The sequence below is a fragment of the Molossus molossus genome, unplaced genomic scaffold (assembly GCF_014108415.1).
Source record: "Molossus molossus isolate mMolMol1 unplaced genomic scaffold, mMolMol1.p scaffold_m16_p_5, whole genome shotgun sequence".
Lineage (NCBI taxonomy): Eukaryota > Metazoa > Chordata > Mammalia > Chiroptera > Molossidae > Molossus > Molossus molossus.
The window spans coordinates 48,138,773-48,163,228 of NW_023425388.1; the positions used below are offsets into that span (position 1 = coordinate 48,138,773).

The 24,456-nt window shown below is 43.2% G+C and overlaps 1 protein-coding gene across 1 annotated transcript in view; it reads right to left on the bottom strand.

The window, feature by feature from the left end:
- Positions 1-24,456, bottom strand: part of MCF2L2 (MCF.2 cell line derived transforming sequence-like 2) — a 248,930-nt gene that overhangs the window by 43,881 nt on the left and 180,593 nt on the right. Inside the window, exons 16-22 of the mRNA XM_036243245.1 lie at positions 20,944-21,010; positions 19,537-19,652; positions 18,384-18,453; positions 13,251-13,343; positions 12,471-12,563; positions 8,115-8,186; positions 5,352-5,477 (exon numbers count right to left, since the gene is read on the bottom strand). Of these exons, the coding sequence (XP_036099138.1) occupies positions 5,352-5,477; positions 8,115-8,186; positions 12,471-12,563; positions 13,251-13,343; positions 18,384-18,453; positions 19,537-19,652; positions 20,944-21,010 (637 nt within the window). The remainder of the gene's footprint in view (positions 1-5,351; positions 5,478-8,114; positions 8,187-12,470; positions 12,564-13,250; positions 13,344-18,383; positions 18,454-19,536; positions 19,653-20,943; positions 21,011-24,456) is intronic.

Genomic DNA, 24,456 nt, shown 5'->3' on the forward strand with positions numbered 1-24,456 from the left:
AGCATCTAACCAAGGGATGACACATTAGTGAGGTGCCAGCCCCTGCCCACAGAAGCCTGGTGTGAATAAGATGCCAGACGGCTAATCTGATCTTGTCTCCACCGAGGAGAACTGAGGAGAAGGCAGTAAGCAGCAGGGGTTGTAACTGTGAAACGCTTTATCAGAGGGTAGGTGAGGGAATGAACGATAAGGAAGCAGAGCGTGAAGATGAGTCACCAGAAAATATGAGGAAGAGGAAAAGACATGGACAGAACAAGTCAGTAGGTGGTGGGAGGAGAGGCAGAGCACACAGCTGAGAACTCAGCTCCCTCCCAGGCCAAGGCCCCAGAGCTGAGGGGGATCCTGGGACTGTCCAGTTCCCACCTCTGTGAGCTCGCTCTGCCACTGTCCTGACTCTTCCCAAAGTTCTGTGGTTGACTTTTCCAGTAAGACTGTCATTACTGGAGGTCACTGGAGACAATCGCTGGGTATCAGTCCAGCTGAAAGAGATGAGCTGTACATCCTCCAGGTTGTCTTCATGAACTTCCTCAGAACCATGCTCCAGATAGGATTAAACAGCCAGGATGCATGTGTGTGTGCAGTGTACCCACTGCCAAGGGGAAGCAGGCAAGGGGATTCCTCAGAGAGGACCAAGGATGGCCCAGGCCTTCTTTTCAACCAAGTATATCCTTTCTTTCCAATTACACTGTAGCTTGTCCCAAAGCCAGAGGCCACATGCACAACCTCATGCAGATATTTGTCTCTTGGAAAGTATTTATTCATTTACTGCCATTTAGTGAGTACCTGGGGGGACATGAAGCTAAGTGTTCAGCACTATGAGGGAGTTAATGCAGTGATGCCCCTAGACTGGGCTGAATAGCATCTCCCACAAAACTCAGGTCCACCTAGGACTTCAGACTGTGACCTCATTGGAAATAAGATCTCAGATGTAATTAGTTAAAATGAGGTCATACTGGATTGGGGTGGGCCCTAGCCTAAAGGCTGGTGTCCTTACGAGAAGAAGGAAGAGAGATACACACCAATAGAAGACAGTCATGTGAAGACAGGGACAGAAATTGGAGTGATGTAGTTGTCAGCCAAGGAACGCCAAGCTTTGCCAGAAACTATCAGAAGCCGGGAGAGGAACAGGAGGACGGGCCTTCAGAGGAAGCATGGTTGTGCCAACACCTTGATTTTAGAATCCAAGCTTCCAGCGCTGTGAAAAATACTATCTGTGGTTTTAAGCCACCCAGTCTATGGTGTGTTGTTATGGCAGCTCCATGAAATAAATATACCTCCAACTAGTTTCTCCACCAATGACATATGGTGTGACCCTCACTTTGGCCTGTTGAAGACTCTAATACATGTGAGCTCAGAGATAGACTAGGAGCTACCACCAAACAAATGAGTAAGTGAAAAGTTCTCTTCCACATGGAAAGTGATGGCAAAAATAAACTAGTAGGTGCTACCATTTTCACATGTGGAGCTAAGAGCTCTGATATGAGAATTTTAAATGTGACCACGTGGGCCAAAGGAAGAATCTGGCTGAGAGAGAATCTAGGGAAGCTAGCCTCCAGAAAGGGACGTCTTTTGGGTGAGCAGGTTTTCATTCCTGGCTGCGACAGCTACTGTGGCAGAGCTGTATACTTCTTGCACAAGGAAGCAGGAAACATCTGGATAAACGAATCAGCACAAAGCCTGGTCCAGAAATAAAAAGCAGACCAGAGACAGAGGAGCCGAGGTCACAATCACCAGAGCAAAGGGGTTCCTTCCTTCCCAGTCTGATCAAGTACCCAAATAAGTCAGCCCTGGGCTGTATTCAGCACCTACCAGGTATCATGCAAGGTGCTAGGGGCTTTAAATATGATTTAGTCTTTAGTTACTCTACTTAGAGGTGTGGTGAGTGTGGGAAGACGGGCAAGACAGTTCCACTGTCATTAAAATTGTTTATTCAGCCTTATCTTTATAGCCAACACTATGGTAAAGTGGAGAGTAAAATAAAAATAAAATATCTGGTCCTAGTCCACAATAAACTTGCAATAAAAATACTTCCTTTAATACATTACATAAATTTGTTCCAAAAAAATGAGTAAATTAAATGAAAAATTAAAATGTTTCATTCAACCTTTCCCATTCAACTTTGGAACTTATTCCTGGCAAGTCAGGATTTAAAAGGACTCTAAATGTAGCTCTATTTTATACTGTGGATTGAAGAGAGGGGAAATGTTTTTGTTTGTTTTTTCACAGATGGAGGGAAGTAAATCAAATCTCACTATTTCATAAAACAACCTTTCTTTTTTTCTTTTTATCCTCATCCGAGAACATTTTTGCATTTATCTGCAGATAGAGCAGGAGGGAGAGAGGGAGGAAGAAAGAGAGTGAAACATCACCGTGAGAGAGACACATCAACTGGTTGCCACCCACACAACCCTAGCTGGGGCCGGGGACAAACTGCAACCAAGGTACATGCCCTTAGCGGGAACCGAACCTGGGCCTCTCTGGTCCACCGGCCGACGCTCTAACCGCTGAGCCAAACTGACCAGGGCAAAACCACCTTTCTTTTAAAAATATTTTTAAAGTCCTGCCTGTGTGGTTCAGTGGTTGAGCGTCGACACATACACCAAGAGGTTGCCAGTTTGATTCCTGGTGAGGGCACATGCCCAGGCTGTGGGCCCAATCCCCAGTGGGGGACATGCAGGAGGCAGCCAACTGATGTTCTCGCTCATCGATGTTTTTATCTCTCTCTCCCTCTGATTTCTTCTCTCTCTAAAATCAATAACTAAAAAAATTTTTTTAATATATATTTTTAAAGTTTTTGTGATTAAATTAAGCCAAGAGCTGAGAATATACAAAGAGAAAATGTAAATATCAGAAGAAAATTTTTTTCTACGTGTCTCAGCTATAAATTTATCCACTCAAGTTTCATTTCTTTCCTTGACAAAACCAGTCTAAAGTTGGATGTCAAGTGGAGAAACTAAGAAATTAAGCCAGATGTATCCACACATACAACATATGATGGTAAACACCTCGTGATTAAGTTCTACACTGCGGAGGCACAGACGCTCAGGATTGTTACATCTGAGTTAGTAGTAGTTGAATTGCTAGTCAACTCGAATCAGATGAAGAATGTGCAGAAAGGACGGCACCCTGGCAAGGGAGTGAAGAGATGCAAGAAGCAGAGCAGCTGATGACCATTTGATCCTGGATGAGTTATTGCTTCTTTCCATGGATCTATTGCTGAAGCAGAAAGTTGAAAATTCCAATGCCTGCTCCTCTATAATTCAACAGAATTATACAAAACGGTCAAGATAAATGAGCTAATGCATGAGATGTATGTCAAAGATGCTGTCCTGAGGACACATGGGGAAAAGAAGAATTTTTTGCACTTGTTATGAAATCTATAAACTGGTTTATCTGATTGGCACACCAGCTGTTTGAAATATAATTAGCATAGATTGCTATTTACTCATGTTTTAATCATTATTTTCTCATAACTTCTTCCTCCTATGTTACTTTACACTCAGAGTAATAGCTGGGAGTTTCCTGCCCTGTGTAACATTGATTTAATTTGATTCAGGTAAATGAATATCGAACAGGGGTAGTTGACATCTTCACAGATAAAAGAAGAGAACAGAAAGATGTACCAAAATGATTAAACAAATTGCTTCCTTGACTTTCTTTAACCGAAGAAAGAAGAATTATTACTAAGGAAATGGTCTCCTCTCACACCCCGTGTGGTTCATGAATACCCTCTTGAATCATGCATCAGTAGTAAACAGAGAGTGCTCTGGAGTCTCAGGGGACAGTAACAGCATCACTACCCAGATCACAGCAAACCCAGTGGGGCTGTTTCCGAGAAACTGGCCAGAGAAATACCAGAAGGGAGGGAACTAAAAAGATCCCAATGTTTGCCCCTAATTAATCTGCATGGTTTGATTTATGACAAGGAAAGATAAGAAAGGTAATTTCATCTGACAGACCTCAATAAACATCTGTTAAATCCAGGTAAAAATAAAAAGGGAAAAAAGAGAAGGAACATGTCCGAGATGTTCTCAGAATGCTTGATCCCCGTATGGTAAGCGGAGTAAGAGCCTCCCAAAGAGGTCTAGGCCCTAATCACTGGAATCAGAGAGTATGTCTGGCTACATGCTGGATGGTTTCAGGTGGAATCAAAGTTGTTCAGCAGCTCACTTTGAGATGGGGAGATTTTCGTGCACGATCTGGGTGGGTCCAATGTAATCACAAGAGTCCTTAACAAGTAGAAGAGAAGCAGAAGAAACGGTCATAGGGATGCGATCAATGAGAGAACTCAATGCACTGTTGCTGGCTTTGAAGTGAAGGCAGTGGCCATGAGCCAAGAAATGTGGGTGTTTTTGTTTTTGTTTTTTAAGATGGAAAAGACAAGGAACAGATTCTCTCCAAGAGCCTACGAAAAGGAAGGCAGACACTTTGATTCTAGTCCCTGGTGAGACTGTGTTGTATTTCTGCCCCATGGAACTGTAAGATACTCAATTTGTGCTGTTCTAAGCCACCAAGCTCGTGATGATGTGTTATGACAATGGTAGAAAACTAACATACTTGAGTTAAAATCTAGAGTACTTCACAGTGAAATCACTGAATATTACTCATGTTCCAGCCCCAAGGCAGTCACAGTTACAGAGGATGGTTTTCCTGGAAGGCCCAGGACTCGCCTGCTCAGGACAAACACTAGTATTAGAGTTGAGGTGGCCCAACTCCCCAGCAATGCCTCTCTTGGTATTTTCTTTCAACCATTTGTGTGAAGGGGTGTAAAATACATGCTTGTCGGGCCTCTTCTGGGATCTGTGATGTAAAATGGGCTGAGACTTTCACTTCGGATCCATTTTCAAAGTAATCTTCATGGAAAACATCTGAGTCAAGAAGGACAATCTTTTAATATTTTAATAGTGCCATAAATCAAAATAAATTAATCTCGCTCGAGGACATTTTTCTATTTTTTGTTCAGAGTGGGAGGGAAAGAGAGGAAAAGAGAGAGAGAGAGAGAGAGAGAGAGAGAGAGAGAAACATCGATGTGAAAGGGACACATTGAGTGACTGCCACCCAAATGACCCAACAGGGGCCAGGGACAAACTGCAACCAAGGTACGTGCCCTTATCGGGAACCAAACCCGGGTCTCTCTGGACCGCAGGCCGACGCTCTAACCGCTCAGCAAAACCAGCCAGGGCTAAATTAATCTTTTAGCACTCTCCCCTGTTCATATATATTCTGACTCCTAAGTTCCTGTTTTTTCATAAATCATTTCTCCAATTTTGCCAGAGCATCTCCTACCTTTGTTATACTGTGTCTGCCTCTCATGTGAAACCTTCCAACAATTGTTATGGAGCATAACATACCGGACACCCAGTGACTGCTGCCAGGTCCACAGCCAACTCACAGGACTTGATCAACTCCTCCATCACGGCTAAAGCCTGTTGCAGTTCAGCCAAGAATGTGGAATCCTTGGTCCTCATTGGCCCAATCTGTAGAAACCAAATACCTTGTAGGAAATGAAAAGGTAAACCATCTACCAAGTGAAGAAAGAAAACAGGACAGAAATAAGGAGCCACAAATCCACCCAGCACAAAGTGCTGATACTGTTATAATCTGGTTATTTTAACAGGAAAGGAGTAAAGGGAAGACCAGATAATATAGGCATGGCATGTATACAGCTTTGTCAGAAAGCTGCAAGTTAACACTCTCCAGGTCTATTCCCACAAACTGATGGCAGAAGGGACTAGACAAAGGCAGTTTAGATGCATACCCAGTAAGGTGTGGGTGATGTGGGAAGGTGCTTACCTGTCAGTCACACCTAGGAACAAGTCAGTGGCCAGAATAGACATGGCCACTGCAGTAAACTCCTAAACAGAGAAAGCTCTCTCTCTCTCTCTTGCTGCTGGAGTCTGACTCCTGGCTTGTGGGACCCTCATGCTCTGCATCTGCCCATGTGGCTCATGGCCATGTGGGCTCCACACAATGGATTAATGGACTATGATGCTACATCAGACTCAGCTTCGCCATGAAACAGAAGCTTTGGACAATGGCCCTGCTTCTAGCTTTGTTAAACTCCCAGCTACCCCTGACCCAGGACTGGACTAAGGGAACTGGGACTTTAGAACCCAAGGAATGTAACTCCATGAAAATAAAGTTTTTTTTAATTTTTATTTTTATCCTCACCTGAGGACATTTTTGCATTCCTCTTCAGATAGAGAGGGAGGAAGAGAGAGAGAGAAACATCGATGTGAGAGAGACACATTGACTGGTTGCCACCCACATGACCCCAGTTGGGGCCGGGGACAAACTGCAACCAAGGTATGTGCCCTTAGCGGGAACCGAACCCAGGTCTCTCTGGTCTGTGGGCCGACACTCCAACTGCTGAGCCAAACCGGCCAGGGCAAAAATAAAGTCTTTTACCACACCTCATTCTCCCATGGAGGCCTCTGGAAATGCTTACTCCAGTGGTGCTCCAAGAGCCCCACTCCCACTAGTAATGGAGAAATTGGACCCACTCACACTGTTTCTCCTGCAACAGTATCTGAGAAGATGGGTACACTGATCTGTTTCCCTGCCCCCAAAGAATGGTGAAACGTAAAGATACTTGCTAGTTTATCATCAACCACACTTCTGTAGATTGTACTAATGAAGAATGAAGTTCATAAAACCATGGGCATTTTATTCCTGATCTATAAGAAACATGAACTTTTTTGAAGCATGAAAAAAAAAAAAAACCACAACAAAAAAAACCCCAGCCCCTTTAAATTAACTGCCCTCTCTTTTATACCCCTACCCCCGGGGCCTAAGGAAAAGTACAATCTGAGTATCGTATTCCTATATTTAATGTAAAAGTTTTATTCCTATGGGGATCAGCATTGTTTGGATAAGAGAGATGAGTGACAGGGCTGATGAATGGAGCAGAGCAAGCTGCCTCCACTGAACAATTTGCCACGGATTCTTACCTTCTCCCGCATAATAAATATGCTCTAGTCCTGGTGAAAGAAAGCAGACTCTCACCAGACTGTAAGGAACATCATCGGTATGGGATTAAAACTTCTTACACTAGGTATCTTCCTCTTTACCCAACACTTAAAACTCAATATCTTTTTAAAGCTCAACTGCTCCTGTTCTTTCTCCTCCTAGTTTTACATAGGCAATGTAGGGCTCAGAAAATGCCTTACAAACATTACTAAGGCCCTCTAACTCAGGCTAGGTCCCCTTGCTCCAGACTAAAATCACTACCTGTGTCTTCAGCTTCTAATTTCAAGAGGTACCCACCACACATTCTGAGCAGAGAAGGCATGCAAATGACTGCTAATATTGAGACACATGTCTCAGGTTTCTCTTGTTAAAACCAGAACGTTTAATAGGAAATTTAAAAGAAACCCTACTGCTAAGCCACAAATTTTTTCCTAACCTGGTTAGCCACCATTTCCTTTAAGGGAACTTTGGCTGTCTCTCTTAGAATTTACACAAACATGGGCACACACCCACACTTTACTAGGGAAACAGGACATAATGTATACAAATTAGATAAAGAAGGAAATAAATATAAACCATTCATAATCCTACCATGCAGGAAAACCACAGTAGCGATTTTACTATATTTATTTTCAGTCTTTTATGTATGCATTTTGCACATTCCTGTTTGTATTATTGTTAAAACATTTTTGTGTGCCTGGTGGGTGTGACTCAGTGGGTGAGCACTGACCCATGCACCAAGGGGTTGCCAGTTCGATTCCTGGTCAGGGCATATGCCCAGGTTGTGGGCCAAATCCCCAGTGGGGGGCATGCAGGAGGCGGCCAATCGATGTTCTCTCTCATCAATGTTTTTATCACTCTCTCCCTCTCCCTTTCTCTCTCTCTAAATCAATAAAGAAAACAAAACAAAACATTTTTGTGTGAAAGGAAGAAAATACAATACCATGTATCCTGCTAGAAATCCCCACTTTGAAATTGTCTTTAATTGTTCTGTTTTTTCCGGCTATGAATTATGAAACATATACAATTTTACAAAACTTAGACAATCAAGATCTTAAGCAAGGAAAACAAAATCGCCACAAATCCTCCCACCCATAGATAAACACCATTCACTGTTATATAAAACAATATTTAACATCCAGTACCTTAGCAGAACCTCCTTCTAGGTCACCTGGGTCTATATCCAAATCCTCAGGAGACTCAGAATCCAGCAGACCCTGCATTAACCCAAAAGCTTCATTAAAATTCAAAAAGTAGAATGCCAACTAAATGTACTGTGCAAACAATTTCCAGACAAATACTAACCTAATTGAGAATGTATACAAATACGTCTGTCTGTCACCAGTAAGAGGGAAAGAATGAATGATACATTTGGTACAGTGTTCTTTCCACAAATAAAATCATATTGGACACATTATTTTGTAGCCTGCTTTTTCTCAATCAACAACATATCATGAATGTTAATTTTCTCATGACATTATTATTTTTTAAAACAGTTTTGATTGTGACAGCATTGCGTCCTATACATAAATCATAATTGATTAATTCCTATTGTTAAATATTTAGGTTCCACAGTTTTTCCTAAAGATAAATTCCTAGAAGTGGAATTGTCAATGTTAAGAGTTTTGATGCTTATTTCCAAATTCCTTAGAGAAGGACTATATTCCCTCCAGCCACATGTAAAACCTTGTTCACCAGCTCCTCACCTATATGGAGAATTACCATTTAATTAAAAAGTTTGGCCAATTGAATTAACACAGCAATCCTACCTCACTGTTTTTTAGTTTGAATTTCTCAGATAATTAGTGAGGTAGAACTTTAAAAAAAATGTTTGCTACTAACATTTATTCTTTTGTAAACTGCCTATGTCCTTCATTCACTTTTCAATTATTAATTTCTTTTTAAAATAGCTTTATTGAGGTATACCTGCCACATAAAATTGTTAGATATTTAAAGTGTACATCATTTTGATTTGATACCTGTATATATTGTGAAAGGATCCCCTCATCTAGAGATTAACACATCTATCACCTCACAGATTTACCTTTTGTGTGTGCGAACATTTATGTCTACTTCGTTAGCCAACTTCAATTATACAAGTGTTATCAAACTTCAATAATAGGATACAGTCACCATGTTTTACATTAGATCCTCAAACCTTATTTGTCTTATAAATTTTTAATATTTACCCATCTCTCCCCATTAATTATTTCTTTAAATAGTAGCCTATTTAATTTTTTAAAAGAAGAAAAATGAATATTGTTCTTATGACATGAGTTAGTTTATACAGTAAATCAACATGACCACCTATTCTAGAATAGCCTTGTACTAAGCAAAACTTACAGTATACAAATATTGTACCATTTTGCAAATCATATTAATTAAACAAAATCCAGGCAAGAAAAATTCTCTACATTAAATTTAATCATTTCCCTGACCAATGTGGGTCAGTGGTTAGAGCGTTGTCCTGTGCACTGAAGGGTCACAGGTTTGATTCCCAGTCAGGGCACATACCCCAGTTGTTGGATCAATCCCTGGTAGGGGAATGTACATGAGGCAACTCTCTCTCTCTCTCTCTCTCTCTCTCTCTCTCCCTCTCCCTCTCCCTCTCCCTCTCCCTCTCCCTCTCCCTCTCCTTTCCTCTCTCTCTCTCTCTCTCATCAATGGAAAAAAAAATGTCCTCGGGTGAGGATTTTTTTAATCTTCACCTGAGGACATTTTTCTATTTTTACTCAGACAGAGTGGGAGGGAAAGAGAGGAAGAGAGAGAAAGAGAGAGAAACATCGACATGAAAGGAACACATCGAGTAGCTGCCTCCCGCACAACTCCAACTGGGGCCAGGGACAAACTGCAACTGAGGCACGTGCCCTTAGTGAGAACCGGACCCGGGTCTCTCTGGACCACGGGCTGACGCTCTAACTGCTGAGCCAAACCGGCCAGGGCTAAAAACAATTTTTGATAGTTTCCATCCATCGCTTAATCACTTAGCCTGTTTGTTAGAAATCATGAGCTCAATGAAAACAAGTTCCTGTTGTCTCTAAATGCATCTCTTTCTAATGTATGCTGATAATAATATATTAATATTGTTTAATTAACTTGCCTTGACTCATTAGATATTATGTACTAAAAAAAATTCTTGTCCATAAATATTAATTTGTATAATATCTCAGATAAGATAGTAAGCATTTCATAGATATCTCTTTTTTGTTTTTTATTGTTAATTTCTATGAGCTCATTATTAAGCATGCTGACCATTGGTCACATAGCTTGATAATATATTTTCCTCAATTTTTCATGTTTCTGTTTTTAATGGTATACCTGATCATTCCTTCCCCTTTCTTTTATACTTAGAAAAGCTCTCCCACACCAGGATTCTAAAATCCTTTCTACGCCATGAGGCAGTCGGTGCAACATCCATGCTCTCTCAAAGAAGCTGTAGAATGGGCTCCCTTCCTCAGGGCAGAGAAAACCAGAGTTCCCTCTCTTCACAGGCTTTGCCAGTGGTTTAAACCTGTGCTTCCGGGCACCCAGCAAGCTTCTCGGTGGGAAAAACTCACCTGCCCTGAGTAGCCTCCCATGTTTGTTCAGATCCCCAAGGAATATTTTACAGTGATTCTGTCTCTTGTTTCTTCAATAAAGCTAATAACATCTACTAAGTATTTTTAAACACATATTACCTCATTTAATGCTCTCAAAAAGCATACCAGGAAAGTATTGTTACTACCTTCATCTTACAGGTGAGGAACCTGAGGCTGAGAGCGGCTACACCACCTGCCTGAGCGCACAGCTGTCAGAGCCTGATCCACACCCAGGATGTCTGACTCCCGACTCTGCGACTCTAACCACTGCGCCCTACAGTCCTCAGCTCGCGGAACTTAGCTATCGTGTCGTCGCTTTGAAGGGAAAACCGGAGCCCTCGGTCCCTGAAGCAGCCCGGCCAAGAAGTGACGACCCCGACTTACGGGAGGACTTCATGACCGTCAGGATGGGACAGTCAGAGGCATATGAGGCCCTAAGCGAACGCTGTATCAAAACACGCTCACAGATGCCACTCACTTTGGGAAGCAGTGAGCCATCATCCTCTTTCCCACACCGAGTGACATCTCCATGTATAAAACAGCGGCACCTGTCACGGGAGTTTCCGGGGGGTCGGTGCTGAGCGAGCTCTCTCCACACATTGCTCACTGTTTCCCCATTTTACATATGAGAACACCGAGGCCTAAGAGGGCCAGCAATCCCACAGCTGGCAGCCGGAGCGGCGGTGCAGCCCAGGCTGGCACTGCCGAGGCCGAGATGAAAGGCTAACATTTTCTGAGGGCAGAGTGTTGGGCCATGAGTTTAGCCTCCATGAGCCTCAGTTTCTTCCTACTCTAGAGCCGGTCTGACACATCTGATTGCGGGATTACATAAAAAATACACATGGGGTCCTGGCCGATTTGGCTCAGCGGTTAGAGCGTCGGCCTGCGGTCCCGAGAGACCTGGGTTCGATTCCCGCTAAGGGCACGTACCTCGGTTGCAGTTTGTCCCCGGCCCTGGTTGGTCGTGCGGGTGGCAGCCACTCGATGTGTCCCTTTCACATCAATGTTTCTCTCTCTCTCTCTTCCTCTCTCTCCCTCCCACTCTATCTGAACAAAAAATGGAAAAATGTCCTCAGGAGAGGATTAAAAAAAAAAGAAAAAAAATACACACGGGAAGCTACCCAGTAAATAGCAGGGGCTCATTTTTTAATGAAGAGATAGTAGCCACTGGGCAAGAGCTGCTTATAAAGGTTAATTCAAAACACAGCTTGGAGAAGTGGCCCAAACCTTTCCCTCAGCTCACACGTGGGGAGGCAGCCTGGCAGAGCCTCGGTCCTGTTGGGGTGTCTGGGAGTGCTCTCCTGCAGGTGTGCTGTGTCACAGAGAGAACCACCAGGGGTGCTGCAGGGCACAATGCATTCTGTTAGAATGCTCTTGAGAAAGATGCTAAATCTAAGGGTGGAGGCAGATGTTGCAAAAAAAAAAAAAAAAGACTCCAGTTCTGCCTTCTCCTTTCCATTGTCTTAGTGCACGTAAAACAGTGACTTTGGGGAAAACCATGCCTCTTTCCTGAAGCTCCTTGCCTCGTCTGTGACATGGAGCAGGTGATATCTTACCTGGAGACAGCTTACAAGAGAGTGGAGGCTGGCTGCCTCCCATCCTCTCAGCTGCTGGGGGTGCAGCTGCAGGCCCTTCCTCACTTGGCTCCCAAGGACCTCTCCTCTCTTAGCCAGGCTCCTTAGAGATTCATGCCTTGGCTGCATGTTGGACTAGGCTTTCAGGTCCCTTTCAATTCTGTGACTCCTTGGCCTTAGGCCTCCTTGAGGAGGGCCGATTTAGACTTAGAGGACAGAAAAAGCTCAAAGGATGGCTGTTTTCACCTTTGGAAGACAAAGTCACAACTTCACATGTGTAGAGGAAAGAGCACCATAGTGCATTCATCTGTCCTCCCAACAGAGAAAAGCACTGTCTTACTGACTTTACCTTCAACAACATCTGGTATTTTGTAAGTCTCTGGCTTGGTTCTCTAAGATACTTAAAAAGGGGGAGCTTGTGATCCAACTGGCGCTGGCATACCTTTAAAAAACAAACAGAAACCACATCAAACAAAACAAACAACACACACAGAGAACAAAAGTGGCGGCATTCAAATCCAAGAAACGCAACGGGCTCTTGGTGGACAAGCGGAGCAGCTGTGCGCAGTCCTGCACTGCTACCGAGCTGTGCCTCCAGGAGCAGCGTGCGAAATGAAAGGGGGAAGGGGACAACTTGGCTGGTATTTTTATAGGCAACTGGGGAAGCAGAGCCATTTATTTCTTTTAGAAAGCTAGCCCAGTAGGAGACAGTGGGGGCATTGCAGGTCCTTCTGTAAAGGAAGCGGCCTGTCAGAGTTTGGGTGTGGTTGGGTCTATTTAGATCCTGTTGAATCTGGAGGGTACATTGTGATGGCTTATTGATATCCTTCCAGGGAGCCCCAATGTCTAATCTTTTGGACTTAATTCCAGGTTTAAAACCCGTCTCAGAAGAGCATTCTGTTTTTTGCCCCAGGCCACAGCTGCTCCGCACAGGCCTGTCCCACACAGACCCAGGACAGCATCGAAACTTCCAACGTGCAATTTCAAATAGGAGAAACTTTTAACCAACATGAATCCCAGTGCTAAGCTCCTCTGCTTCATTCACACTTTTGATATCTTTAAACATCTGATGCACATAAAACTATCCAGGGGAAACAATTTGGGGGAGACCTTATAATCTCAATGTTACCCCAAAGTAGGCGCAGTCTTGACATTCTTGCCAGATTGCCTTAGCTCGGGGCAGATTCTTATGGTATTTAAAATATATCTGAAGATCTTCTTTCTGAGTGGGAAAAAATTTGAACAAATTAATCAGGTAGTATTTTTCTATAAGTGATAGGATAATACAGTTTATTCAATCATTCAACAAGCCCGGGTTTTTTTAATGTGTGAGAAACTCGGGGTACACAATCGGTGGCCTTATGTTGGAGTGAGTGTGTGATGGGGAGGGAAAAGGGGCTCCCAACAACCATAAGTACTAAATACGTATCTGAACAGAGTGCTGTGGTGCAATTACAGGATTCCGGTAAATGAAGAAGTAAATTCACGAACAGGAGTCGGTTTTGATCTATATCATTCCTCCTCTGTCTTTATTCAGAACACCAGTGTCTCCCCACTATAGCCCCCCCCCAAATATTTGTTTACTGAGTGATAAAACGAACATCCTCTCCTTGTTATCATTATCATGATACCAATTCTAGGAAAACACCCCAGCAGAAAAATGTGGCAGTTTGGACAAAACCACAGTGCTCTGAATCACGGGGGCAAGCCCCGAAGTGGCAAGCTCTGCCTGAGACATCACCTTCAACCTGCAGCACAAGATGCCGACAAGGAAAAGGTACGGGCTATCTCAGAGCTAGAGATCACCAGCGATTCCAAGGGCTTGTGCTGCCTCGAGACAGACAGGGGACACGCATCTGCCGACATCCCAGGTGGAAAGGATACCCCACGCTGCAGCTTCGTCCGCTGCACCAGGGCAACCTGGTCCGTGCCACAGGGTCCATGCTGCTCGGACAGAGAAGCCCACCTAGTCACTGCCTTTCAAATCTCTGTTCCTCAGATCCCTATGTTCCTCCTAAAGGCCATTTCTTGATGTCTTTTATGTGGGCATGGGCTCTTTTGCCCTCGCAGCATCAACTCTGACTGTTCAACTTCTAAACACACTGCTGTGGTGAATGAGTTCCAGTTCTGTATCTCTCCCCCTCTCCTGATAGATTATAAGTGGTCCCTGCACTTCAAGAACTATAGCAACTCTGTCTTTTGTACTCTCTCCAGAAAACATTGCACGTGCACACGCGCACACACACCCACACCCACCAACACACACACACACTTAGAGAGGTGGCCCTTGAGAAATGTTGTTCAGATTGGTTAAGGAACTAGAATAATAATTCCAAGTTAACAGTAACACCTTCGTTATATACTCACTCAAAATCCATGGAGTGCTTCGGACGTGCTGTCGAAATCTAAGTACGTTTGTTAAACTCCATGGCTCCCAAAGCATAGTAGCCTAGACATGGGAAACATTTCTGCCATCCTGAAGGCCAGGCTTATAAAACATTACAAATTGATTAAGGCATCTCACCCACACAGTCTGCCAGAGCACAACGACTGTGGCCTTCAGCTCCTAAAAGAATTCGAGCTTTCACTGCGTTCAGCACGCACCACCAAAAGACCCTCAGCAGCTGAAGGAGACTTTGGAGATCCAGCTTCCCACCCAGGGAAACATCCTCAACTGCCAGCCACCTTTCCCCAGACTCTCCCAGTAACAGAGACAGACCTGGTCCTCTCGGAGGATGCTAGGCTGAAACCTGCGTTCCTGAAACCTTCGCTCCTTGGCTGTGTGTCTGCACTTTGACCAACAAAGTATTATAGGCCTTAATACAACTACTGAAATACAGCTATTGACCTCAATTTGCTCTTCAGTCCAAAGTTCCTGAGAGAAAGGATGTGCACGAATCAGCAGCACATGAAAGTGCCCGGTTTCTCTCACCTCCTTATAGAATAACTCAGGAGGCTAAAAAAAATTGCTACCAAAAACTCATGTTCACGCAGAGAGAGATGACTGCTTGTGGATTAAGACTGTGGGCTCTGGACCTGGCCGGTTTGGCTCAGTGGTTAGAGTGTCGGCCTGCGGTCCGGAGAGACTCTGGTTCGGTTCCCGCTAAGGGCACGTTCCTCGGTTGTAGTTTGTCCCCGGCCCTGGTTGGGTCGTGCGGGTGGCAACCGCTCGATGTCTCCTTTTCACGTCAATGTTTCTCTCTCTCTCTCTCTCTCCCTCCCACTCTATCTGAACAAAATATCAAAAAATGTCCTCGGGTGAGGACTAAAAAAAAAAAAAGACTGTGGGCTCTGGTGGTGGATGGTCCAGGTTCAGTTCTTGGCCTTGCCGATTTATAAACTGTATGGCCTGAGGTCAGTTATTTAACTTTCCCATACCTCAGTTTCCTTTTTCTCATCTGTTGAGTGGGCTCACAACAGCAGTCAACTCCTGTGGTTGTTGTGAGATTAAATGAGATGATGTGTAGAAACCTCTCCCGATACATGCAGAGTACCCAACAAAGAGTAGATACTGTCACAGCACTTTTTACTTTGTAGAGCCTTTCTGCAAGCATTATTCTATTTGATTCCCACAACAACTTCACATGTCGGCATTATTAAGCCTGTTGTACGGAGAAGGAAAGTGAGACTCCAAGGGTCTCACTTGAGTCATGCAGACAGCAGCTGGACCTGGACAAGAAGTTCTGTTTTCTGAGTCCCATCCCAGTGCACTTTCCATTGAGCAAATGAAACTCAAAGTAAACCACTGACAAATATTCTACACAGACCTTTGCCTCTGGGGCAAGATCTCCCTGGGTGCTATCAAGTCTGACTACAATACTTGGCCAGAGCAATATTTCAAAATTCATATCTATGATTAGTGGAATTCTGCCAATACTACTAAGAAAAAGTCAAATAAAGGATAGGCCCGCCTTCTTGGCCAGCAAATACAAACCCTTGCACAGCAGCCGCCAATTAATTCCCTGAAGGATTCTCAAAGATTAAATAATTTCGCTTTTAAGATAAGAATTTATTACCTGTATTTTTTCTCCAACATCATAAATCATATCGAATTATGTGCAGAATTTGTAGTCTGGGTTAATGATTTCTAAGGTGTCTCCCAACACAGGGAACTAGAAAAAGCTTTGTATAACTGTAGAAGACAAACTCTTCTATGAAAAGATGCTTAGCTGGCTAATTCCTTGACCATTAGACAATTTCTTTTTTTTAAATCCTCACCAGAGGACATTCTTACATTTATCTTGAGATAGAGCAGGAGGGAGAGAGGGAGGAAAAGAGAGAGACATCAATGTGAGAGAGACACATCGGCTGGTCACCACCCACACGACCCCAACCAAGGCCAGGGACAAATCGCAACTGAGGTCCGTGCCCTTAGCAGGAACCGAATCTGGGGCTCTCTGGTCCGAAGGTCGATGCTCCAACCGCTGAGCCAAACTTGGCCAAGGTAGACAATTTTTATTTGATTACATCTATTCTTCCTCCACAGGAATTTGGTCCTCTGCGCATTCAAAAATGTAAATGTCTTTGCAATAGTAACATGAGCATTTATAAAATATTTCTAAACTCTGAAACTAGATTTCACATCGGTGGTTTGATGAGCGCAAAATGGCAAAATAATATAAATCACTAATAATGCTGTAAAAATAAGGAAATTAATCAGATTGAATACAAACTAGTTGTTAGTGTGCTACCTTGAATTCCAACACTTGATGGAAAACCTCCGATGGGGCTGCTGGGAAAGCAATGGGAGGGGACTGCTAAGTTCTCAGCAGCTCTGAGGGTTGAAAGCTCTGCTTTTTCACTGTCAAATACCTTGAAACTTAGGGATTTTTGTTTGCTTGCTTACAGTTTATCAAAAGTATTGCTCTTACACTTATCAGCCATAATTTGGGTTGTTTAAAAATTTGGAAGTTGGCCCCAGATGGTTTGCTCAGTGGTTAGAGCATCGGCCTGCGGTCTGGAGAGACCCGGGTTCGGTTCCCGCTAAGGGCGCGTACCTCGGTTGCAGTTTGTCCCCAGCCCTGGTTGGGTCGTGCAGGTGGCAACCACTTGATGTGTCCCTTTCACGTCGATGTTTCTCTCTCTCTCTCTCTCTCTCTCTCTCTCTCCTCTCTCTCTCTCTCCCTCCCTCCCTCCCTCCCACTCTATCTGAACAAACTATGGAAAAATGTCCTCGGGTGAGGATAAAAAAATAAATTAAAAAAAAAAAAAATTGGAAGTTGTTTGACCTGTTGTCTCAGGCTACCAAAAAAAAAAAAAACCAAAGAAGAGAATTAAAAGAAGGGCAAGCTGGGAAAGAGAGAAGACATGGAAGAGATTTAGAAAGTAGAGGGCACCAGGATCATCCGCACAGTTCTGCAGGGAGGAGAGCACTTGGGGAATGGTGTTGAGTCAAACATTTCCCTGTGCCAATGCCCAGGGAGCACCACCGGTCCAAACAGCCTATCCATTGCCCAAAGCAGGGGTGGAGAAGTATGAAAGGGAGGAGGGCTGTGTGCTTGGAAGAGGAGGTAGTCAGAAGTGTATTGTTGTAGGCCAGGAAATCCACAAATTGAGTGATAAACATCACACAGGCTATAGATTTAACATGCTGTAAAAAATAAAATGGAAGTCAATACATTTTCAGTTTAACATCAGTACTACTTCTCTTGAGAGTATTCATAGTAGTGAGGAATGTAAGTGCGATTCTGGTCCTGTAAGAGTTAGGTTAGTCTTTCAGAGTCATTCAGGATCACCTGCTTTGGGGAGCCTGGGGGGGGGGGGGTGGTCTTTCATTACAACGGGCTTTGCGGGAAGTCAGGCTTCTAAGTGCCCCACCGATCAGTGTGAGCTCAGTCAAACTGCATCCATCTCACCCTTTGAGCAGTCCTGCAAGGGACTCCCATTTGGCATTCAAAAGGCAGATAGAACCCTGGCCGGTTTGGCTCAGCGGTTGGAGAGTTGGTGCACAGACCAAACAGTTGCGGGTTTGATGGGTTTGATTTCAGTCAACCGTTGCGGTTTGTCCCTGGCCCTGCTCTGGGTCCTGTGGGAGGCAACCAGCCGATGTGTCTCTCTTACGTCAATGCTTCTCTCTCTCCCTTTCCCACTCTATCTGAAGATAAAAGGAAAAAATATCCTTGGGTGAGGGTTAAAAAAAAAAAGGCAGATAGATGTGTTTTTAGTCCATTAGTATTTCCATTAGCCCTGGCCACTTACACAGAAAATTAGGGCTGATTTGAATCACATGGTTATTTTTTACTTTTTGGGAACACAGACTTACTTTCTGGAGAAAGCAACGTGGCAGAAGTTCAGGATTTTCAGTGCACTTCTCCAATTCTTTTAGAAAAGTCCTGGGGAAAGAAAAGTATAATGATTTTTACACACATTTGATTTTTTAAAAAGTAAAATCATATAAGGTTTAAGAGGTGCCTAAAAAAAATGTTGTTTTCCGGACTTTATTGCTCCTGACTCATCTTCAACACACTGACTCGGAAGAAAAGAGTGTGTTCGTGACGTTCTGGGATCCCTGCGACATGCACAGCTGTCCTGCTAGTTCTCAGCACTGGCCTTGGGCAGACTGCATGCACGGATGCTTCCTGCCTCCCGATAATGAAGTTAATAACTGCTGCTGCTGCTGTTGCTTCACCGAAGGCTTACTATGACCCAGGCATACGCTAAGCACTTCACAAACAATCTCTCATTCAGTCCTCCACCAAACCTTGGCAAGACAGGATTTCATAAACCTGAGGTTCAAACAGGCTGCGTAACTTCTCCAAGGAAAGTAGCAGAAACGAGATTTCCATTTTAGTTTTGACAACAGACCAACAGACATGAGATGTGGTCAGGAAAGAACCAAGGTTCTTTTCCCTTCCATCAGTTAGATGTGAGATTTGGGGATCGTTATAGTGAGTAAACAAGCTGAGGTTTCCTCATCTGTAATGCAAGGATCGGAAGATGATTTTCAAAGTCCCTTTGTCTTCCAGTTGTCTAGAACTGAGCATGCAACACCCTGGGCTAAAAGGACAATTTGTTTGACCAGTTCGCATTTTTTAACACCTTTGCTCCCAGCATTACCTTGATAATAGGTATGTGAAGGAGTGTCTTAGTCACCTTTGTATTCCTCATGCTGAGCACAGTGCCTGACACCAGACAGGTTGATGCATAAATTGACAAATAAGCAAAAGAACACACACACAAATACAACATTGATGCCCAACAACGAGTACATATTCCACTAATGTCTTTCCCTTCTCCCCCAGGGAGCTTGTGACACTTCCCTCCTTTGCATCCCAGCCCAATCTCCGACTCTGGAATACTTGCTTAGGCCTGACAATATCTGAGCACTATCATTGCCAAATCCCATCAGTTTGATTTCCAGCCTTCTCTTACTCACCCCCCCCCTTTTTTTCCTGATAATTTGAATTATGATATACCTGTTGTGAAATTCATAAAGTTCTCTAATATTCCCAAAGAGAAAGTCCTTGTTATTCTGAAGAACGTCTGGAATCAGATGCTTCAGCCAAATATAATCCATCGGGGTGATATATCCCTGCAGAGGTGCAAACAAGGTAGGTTTTCCAGTTAGGAACACATGAGAGATGATCTAAATTAGCTACTCCAGGGAATAAAACCTTAATAAAATAATTGGGGAATATGGAGCACATGTTTCCTGAAAGCCATTTCATCAAATTCTTTTGACATTATTTTCCTCATCTGTCCATCTTCAGAAGAAGATGGTTTATTGGTAATGGTAATAAAAAGGCATTTTTTATAGGTAGAACAAATATATTTTTTAATGTTTGTTAAGCAAGTTGAAGTGTGAAAGGAAAAAACTTAACCTTCATTTTACTATTACAAATACTATCGTTTTATTATATTTCCTTCGTGACTTTTAGAAAGCATATTTTATGTGTCCATAATCAAACTACATACATAATCTGTATTCTGTTTTGCCATATACATTTTAGAGTCTGCTTGTAAATTTCTACATATATTGTTTTAAATTTAATCTTATAAGCATTTTTCAGTGTTGCTACAAATTATTCAAAATAGTTATTTTGTAACAGTTGAAAAATGTTTCATTTAGCATATATATCAAACTTAACCATTTACTTTTTTTTTTATCCTCACCTGAGTACACTTTCCCATTTTTTGCTCATATAGAGTGGGAAGGAGAGAGAGGAAGAGAAAGAGAGAGAGAAACATCAATGTGAAAGGGACACATCGAGTGGCTGCCACCCGCACAACTCAACCAGGGCCGGGGACAAACTGCAACCGAGGTACGTGCCCTTAGCGAGAACCGAACTTGGGTCTCTCCGGACCACAGGCTGACACTCTAACCACTAAGCCAAACTGGCCAGGGCAACCATTTACTTTTTAATTGGATATTTGGTTTTCTGATATTTTGTGGTAAAAAAAAAATTATATTATAATTTTGTACATATAATTTATTCCTCAAGATTATGCCCTTAGGAAAATAGGGAAAACACATTTTCATTCTTAAGCAAAGAGTGCTACTTAAAACAATGAAAAACAATTCTCCCTTGTTTAATTATCAAAAATATTTTCATTATCATATGCATTGTTGGCAAGCATATGGTGAATGTAGTTGAGCATTACTAGAATCATATGAATTGGCAGAATCCTTTAGAAGCTATTTAGTTGCATGGATCAATAGTCATAAGAATGTGCTTATTCCTACTGGAAAGACACATGATATTATAAGACCTGAAACCTTGGGGGGAATTCTAGAGACACATGGCAACTATTTTGATTCTCTTTGTGCAACAAAATTTCTTCAGTTTGAATATATGTTTAACACCCCTCCCCCATCTACTTACATCAATTATGCTCTTCATTTCTTTTATATAAGCCTCTTCAGTCTCAAGCAAGTCACGTAGAAGGCACCTGAATCACACAGCAGGTGGGAAGATGAAAGAGAGAGACAGAGGGAGGGAAGAGGGATTTTTTTAGGATTCTTTTAGGATAATGCTTATCAACAGTTCCTCTTAATGGCTCACTTAGACAGTTCATTCTGTTCTATTGAATACCCAAGGCCAACAGCTCACAAAACCATACTCTGATCACACTGACATTAGAAGAAATGGCAAGGTTAGAGGACTCAAAATCTCGGTGGGCAACCAGTGAGTGACTCGTGGGCCACAGTGCGGGGTCAAGAGGGCAGACATTAGAGTGGGAAATGCCTATTTTAGATCCTTGGTCAGGAAGGTCTGGCTGACCCCTACATTGTCTGTGTGGTTTCCAAGATTTTCTCTCTACCTTTCTGCTGTTTCATTGCTCACTTGGATCTTTGACCCCCCCCCACCCCACCCCGGGTGTACTTGTTGTGCACAGGGTTAGATAGATGATGGTCATGCTGCCTTCTTCTGGCACTCAATATTTCAGGGGGATTGATTTCCTCAGTCAAATGACAAGCTCTGTCTGCTTCCACTGAGGGAAGCAGGTGGGGTGTGAGGTGGGCACAATGCTCAGGTGGCCTGCAAGATTCCTGGCCCCTCCTGTCCACCTGCGTCCTCCAAGCTAGTTAACCAAACACTAACTTAGGTGCTGCTGTGAAGGGATTTTGCCATTCTGATTTGTTCCAAATCAGTTGACCTTAAGGTAGGTAGATTACCCGGGTTGACCTATCCTAATCACATGAAATCTTTAGATCTGGGTCTAGAAATCAGAGTGATTGGAAGCATGAGAAGGATTTGATGTAAGGAAGATTCTCCTTTGCTGGCGTTGGAGGGGGACATGGGGCCAGGAGCCCCTGGAAGCTGAGCGTGGCCTCCAGCTGATTGATAGCCAGCCATGAAACAGTGACTTTGGTTCTGCGGTTTCAAAAAACTGAGTTCTGCCACGTGAATTTAGGATTGTGAGCGCAGCCAGGCAACACCTTGATTTTAGTCTGTGGGACCTGCGCAAAAAGCCAGTCATGCTGTGCCCAGACTCCTGTCCCAGGGAAATTGTGAGCTGAGCTGCTAAGTTTTTGATCATTTTTTATGCAGCGATAGAAAACTAATAGAGTAAGGCTAGAGTCCCACATGTATCTCTAAACAGACTGTTCCCAGGCTGTGTGTCCACACTTTCCTTTTCAGGCTTTCTTTCAGGCCTCCGAGTGAGTGAGTGTTTGTACAAGTGTTCATGGGTAGTGTGTATACATTTATGGTTTCCTGTGAACTGTCAGTGGTTATGTATTAAACAGTAACCTAGTGAATAGTTTCTTCTCTTTCATAAAAGGGACATGGCAAGAGACAAATAATCAAAGAACACAATACAGAAATTCACACAAATATACAAATATCTAAGTATATTATGTAAAAAAAAAAAAAAAAACACACACACACACACACACAAAACCTTCAACACACTAACCCAACAAAGACGAAGTAAAAAGAAGTAACAATTGCCCTGGCCAGTTTGGCTCAGCGGTTAGAGCGTCGGCCTGCGGTCCAGAGAGACCCGGGTTCGGTTCCCGCTAAGGGCACGTACTTCGGTTGCAGTTTGTCCCTGGCCCTGGTTGGTCGTGCGGGTGGCAGCCACTCGATGTGTCCCTTCACATCGATGTTTCTCTCTCTCTCTCTCTCCCTTCCTCTCTCTCCCTCCCACTCTATCTGTACAAAAAATGGAAAAATATCCTTGGGTGAGGATAAAGAAGTAACAATTTTCAACTACTAACATGGCAGAAATTTCAAATCTTAAAAAAAGACCGATAGACGAGAATGGGGAAACACTCTTTGGTGGAAGTGTAAATTGGTGCACAATAATGTAGAAATAGCTCATCAAATTTAAAACACAAACTCCTCCACTCAGTAATTCCACTTCTAAGACTGTACATTGTCTGTTAGTAGAACAATGGCACTTCAACAACTACCAGATATATACCACAAATTACTTACATGCTCACCAATTAATTATGGTACATACATATGATGAAATGCCATACAGTTTTTAAAAAGAATAAAGCCAAGCCCTGGGCGGTTTCTCAGTGGTTAGACCATTGGCCCACAAACCAGAGTTGAGGGTTCGATTCCGGTCAAGGGCATGTACCTTGGTTGTGGTTTGGTCCCCGCCCCTGGTTGGGGTTGTATGGGAGGCAGCAAATCGATGTGCCTCTCTCACATTAATAATTTGCTCTCTCTCTCTCTCTCTCTCTCTCTTTCCCTCACACTCTGTCTAAAGATAAATGAAAATCTATCCTTAGGTGAGGATTAAAAATACTAATAAAATAAAAAAAAAAATAAAAAGATTTGAAGCTGATTGAATCATGTTGTTTATGACAAAGTCATTTAAAATCAATAAAAAAACCAAGATGCAGAAAAGTATGCATAGTGTGACAATCTGTATAATAAAAATGACTGTACACATACATATATGTAAAACTGTATATGCTTAGAAAACTCATACAAAGAGACTTAAGACATTGTCAACAGTGATTCTTTTTGGAGAGTGGTACTGAAAGCTAGGAAACAGGGAAGGAAAATTTCTACATTTTGCTCTATACTCTTTGAAAAAATTTGATTAAAAACTTTAAACATTTACTACTTTTATAATTTAAGAAGTGGCTTACACGACACTTTAAAATGAATGTTACTGGAGGTAATGACATGTAACCCCCTTTAGAAAGCTATAAATAGCCCTGGTTGGTTTTACTCAGTGGTTAGAGCGTCAGCCTGGGGACCAGAGAGACCCGGGTTCGGTTCCCGCTAAGGGCACGTACCTTGCAGTTTGTCCCCGGCCCTGGTTGGTCGTGCGGGTGGCAGCCACTCGATGTGTCCCTTTCACGTTGATGTTTCTCTCCCTCTCTCCCTCCCACTCTATCTGAACAAAAAAATGGAAAAATGTCCTCGGGTGAGGATAAAAAAAAAAAGAAAGCTATAAATAAATTGTACAATTTACATATTGTATAGCTCAACAATTATTCTTTTTTAAAATGACAATCCTTGTATCTACTTATAAAAGCTTGTTAGGAAAACAACCGAAAAATGGCGGCGGAGTGAACGGAGCTACACAGACCGTCTCCCAGAACCAAACTGGAATTACAACTATAACACAGACAAATCGACGGGAAAAACCAACAGAAAAGCAGCTTGCGAGGACCATACAACGAGGGACACTGACTCCATCCCGGTAGGCTTGCGAAGGCGCGAGACGGGGGCTGGGAGCCCACGGTCGGCAGCTCGGCAGCGGCCTTAGCTGGGAGCGGCGCCCTCGGGTCACACTCCCAGGCGGCTCCACAGCGCAGCCGGGACAGAGGCTGAAACAGCCACAGCCACTCACCTTGGGCTCCGGCGGAGGGAGGGCGGACTGGACTGGAGCTGTGTCGGGACACTCGGGATCTGGAGGACGCT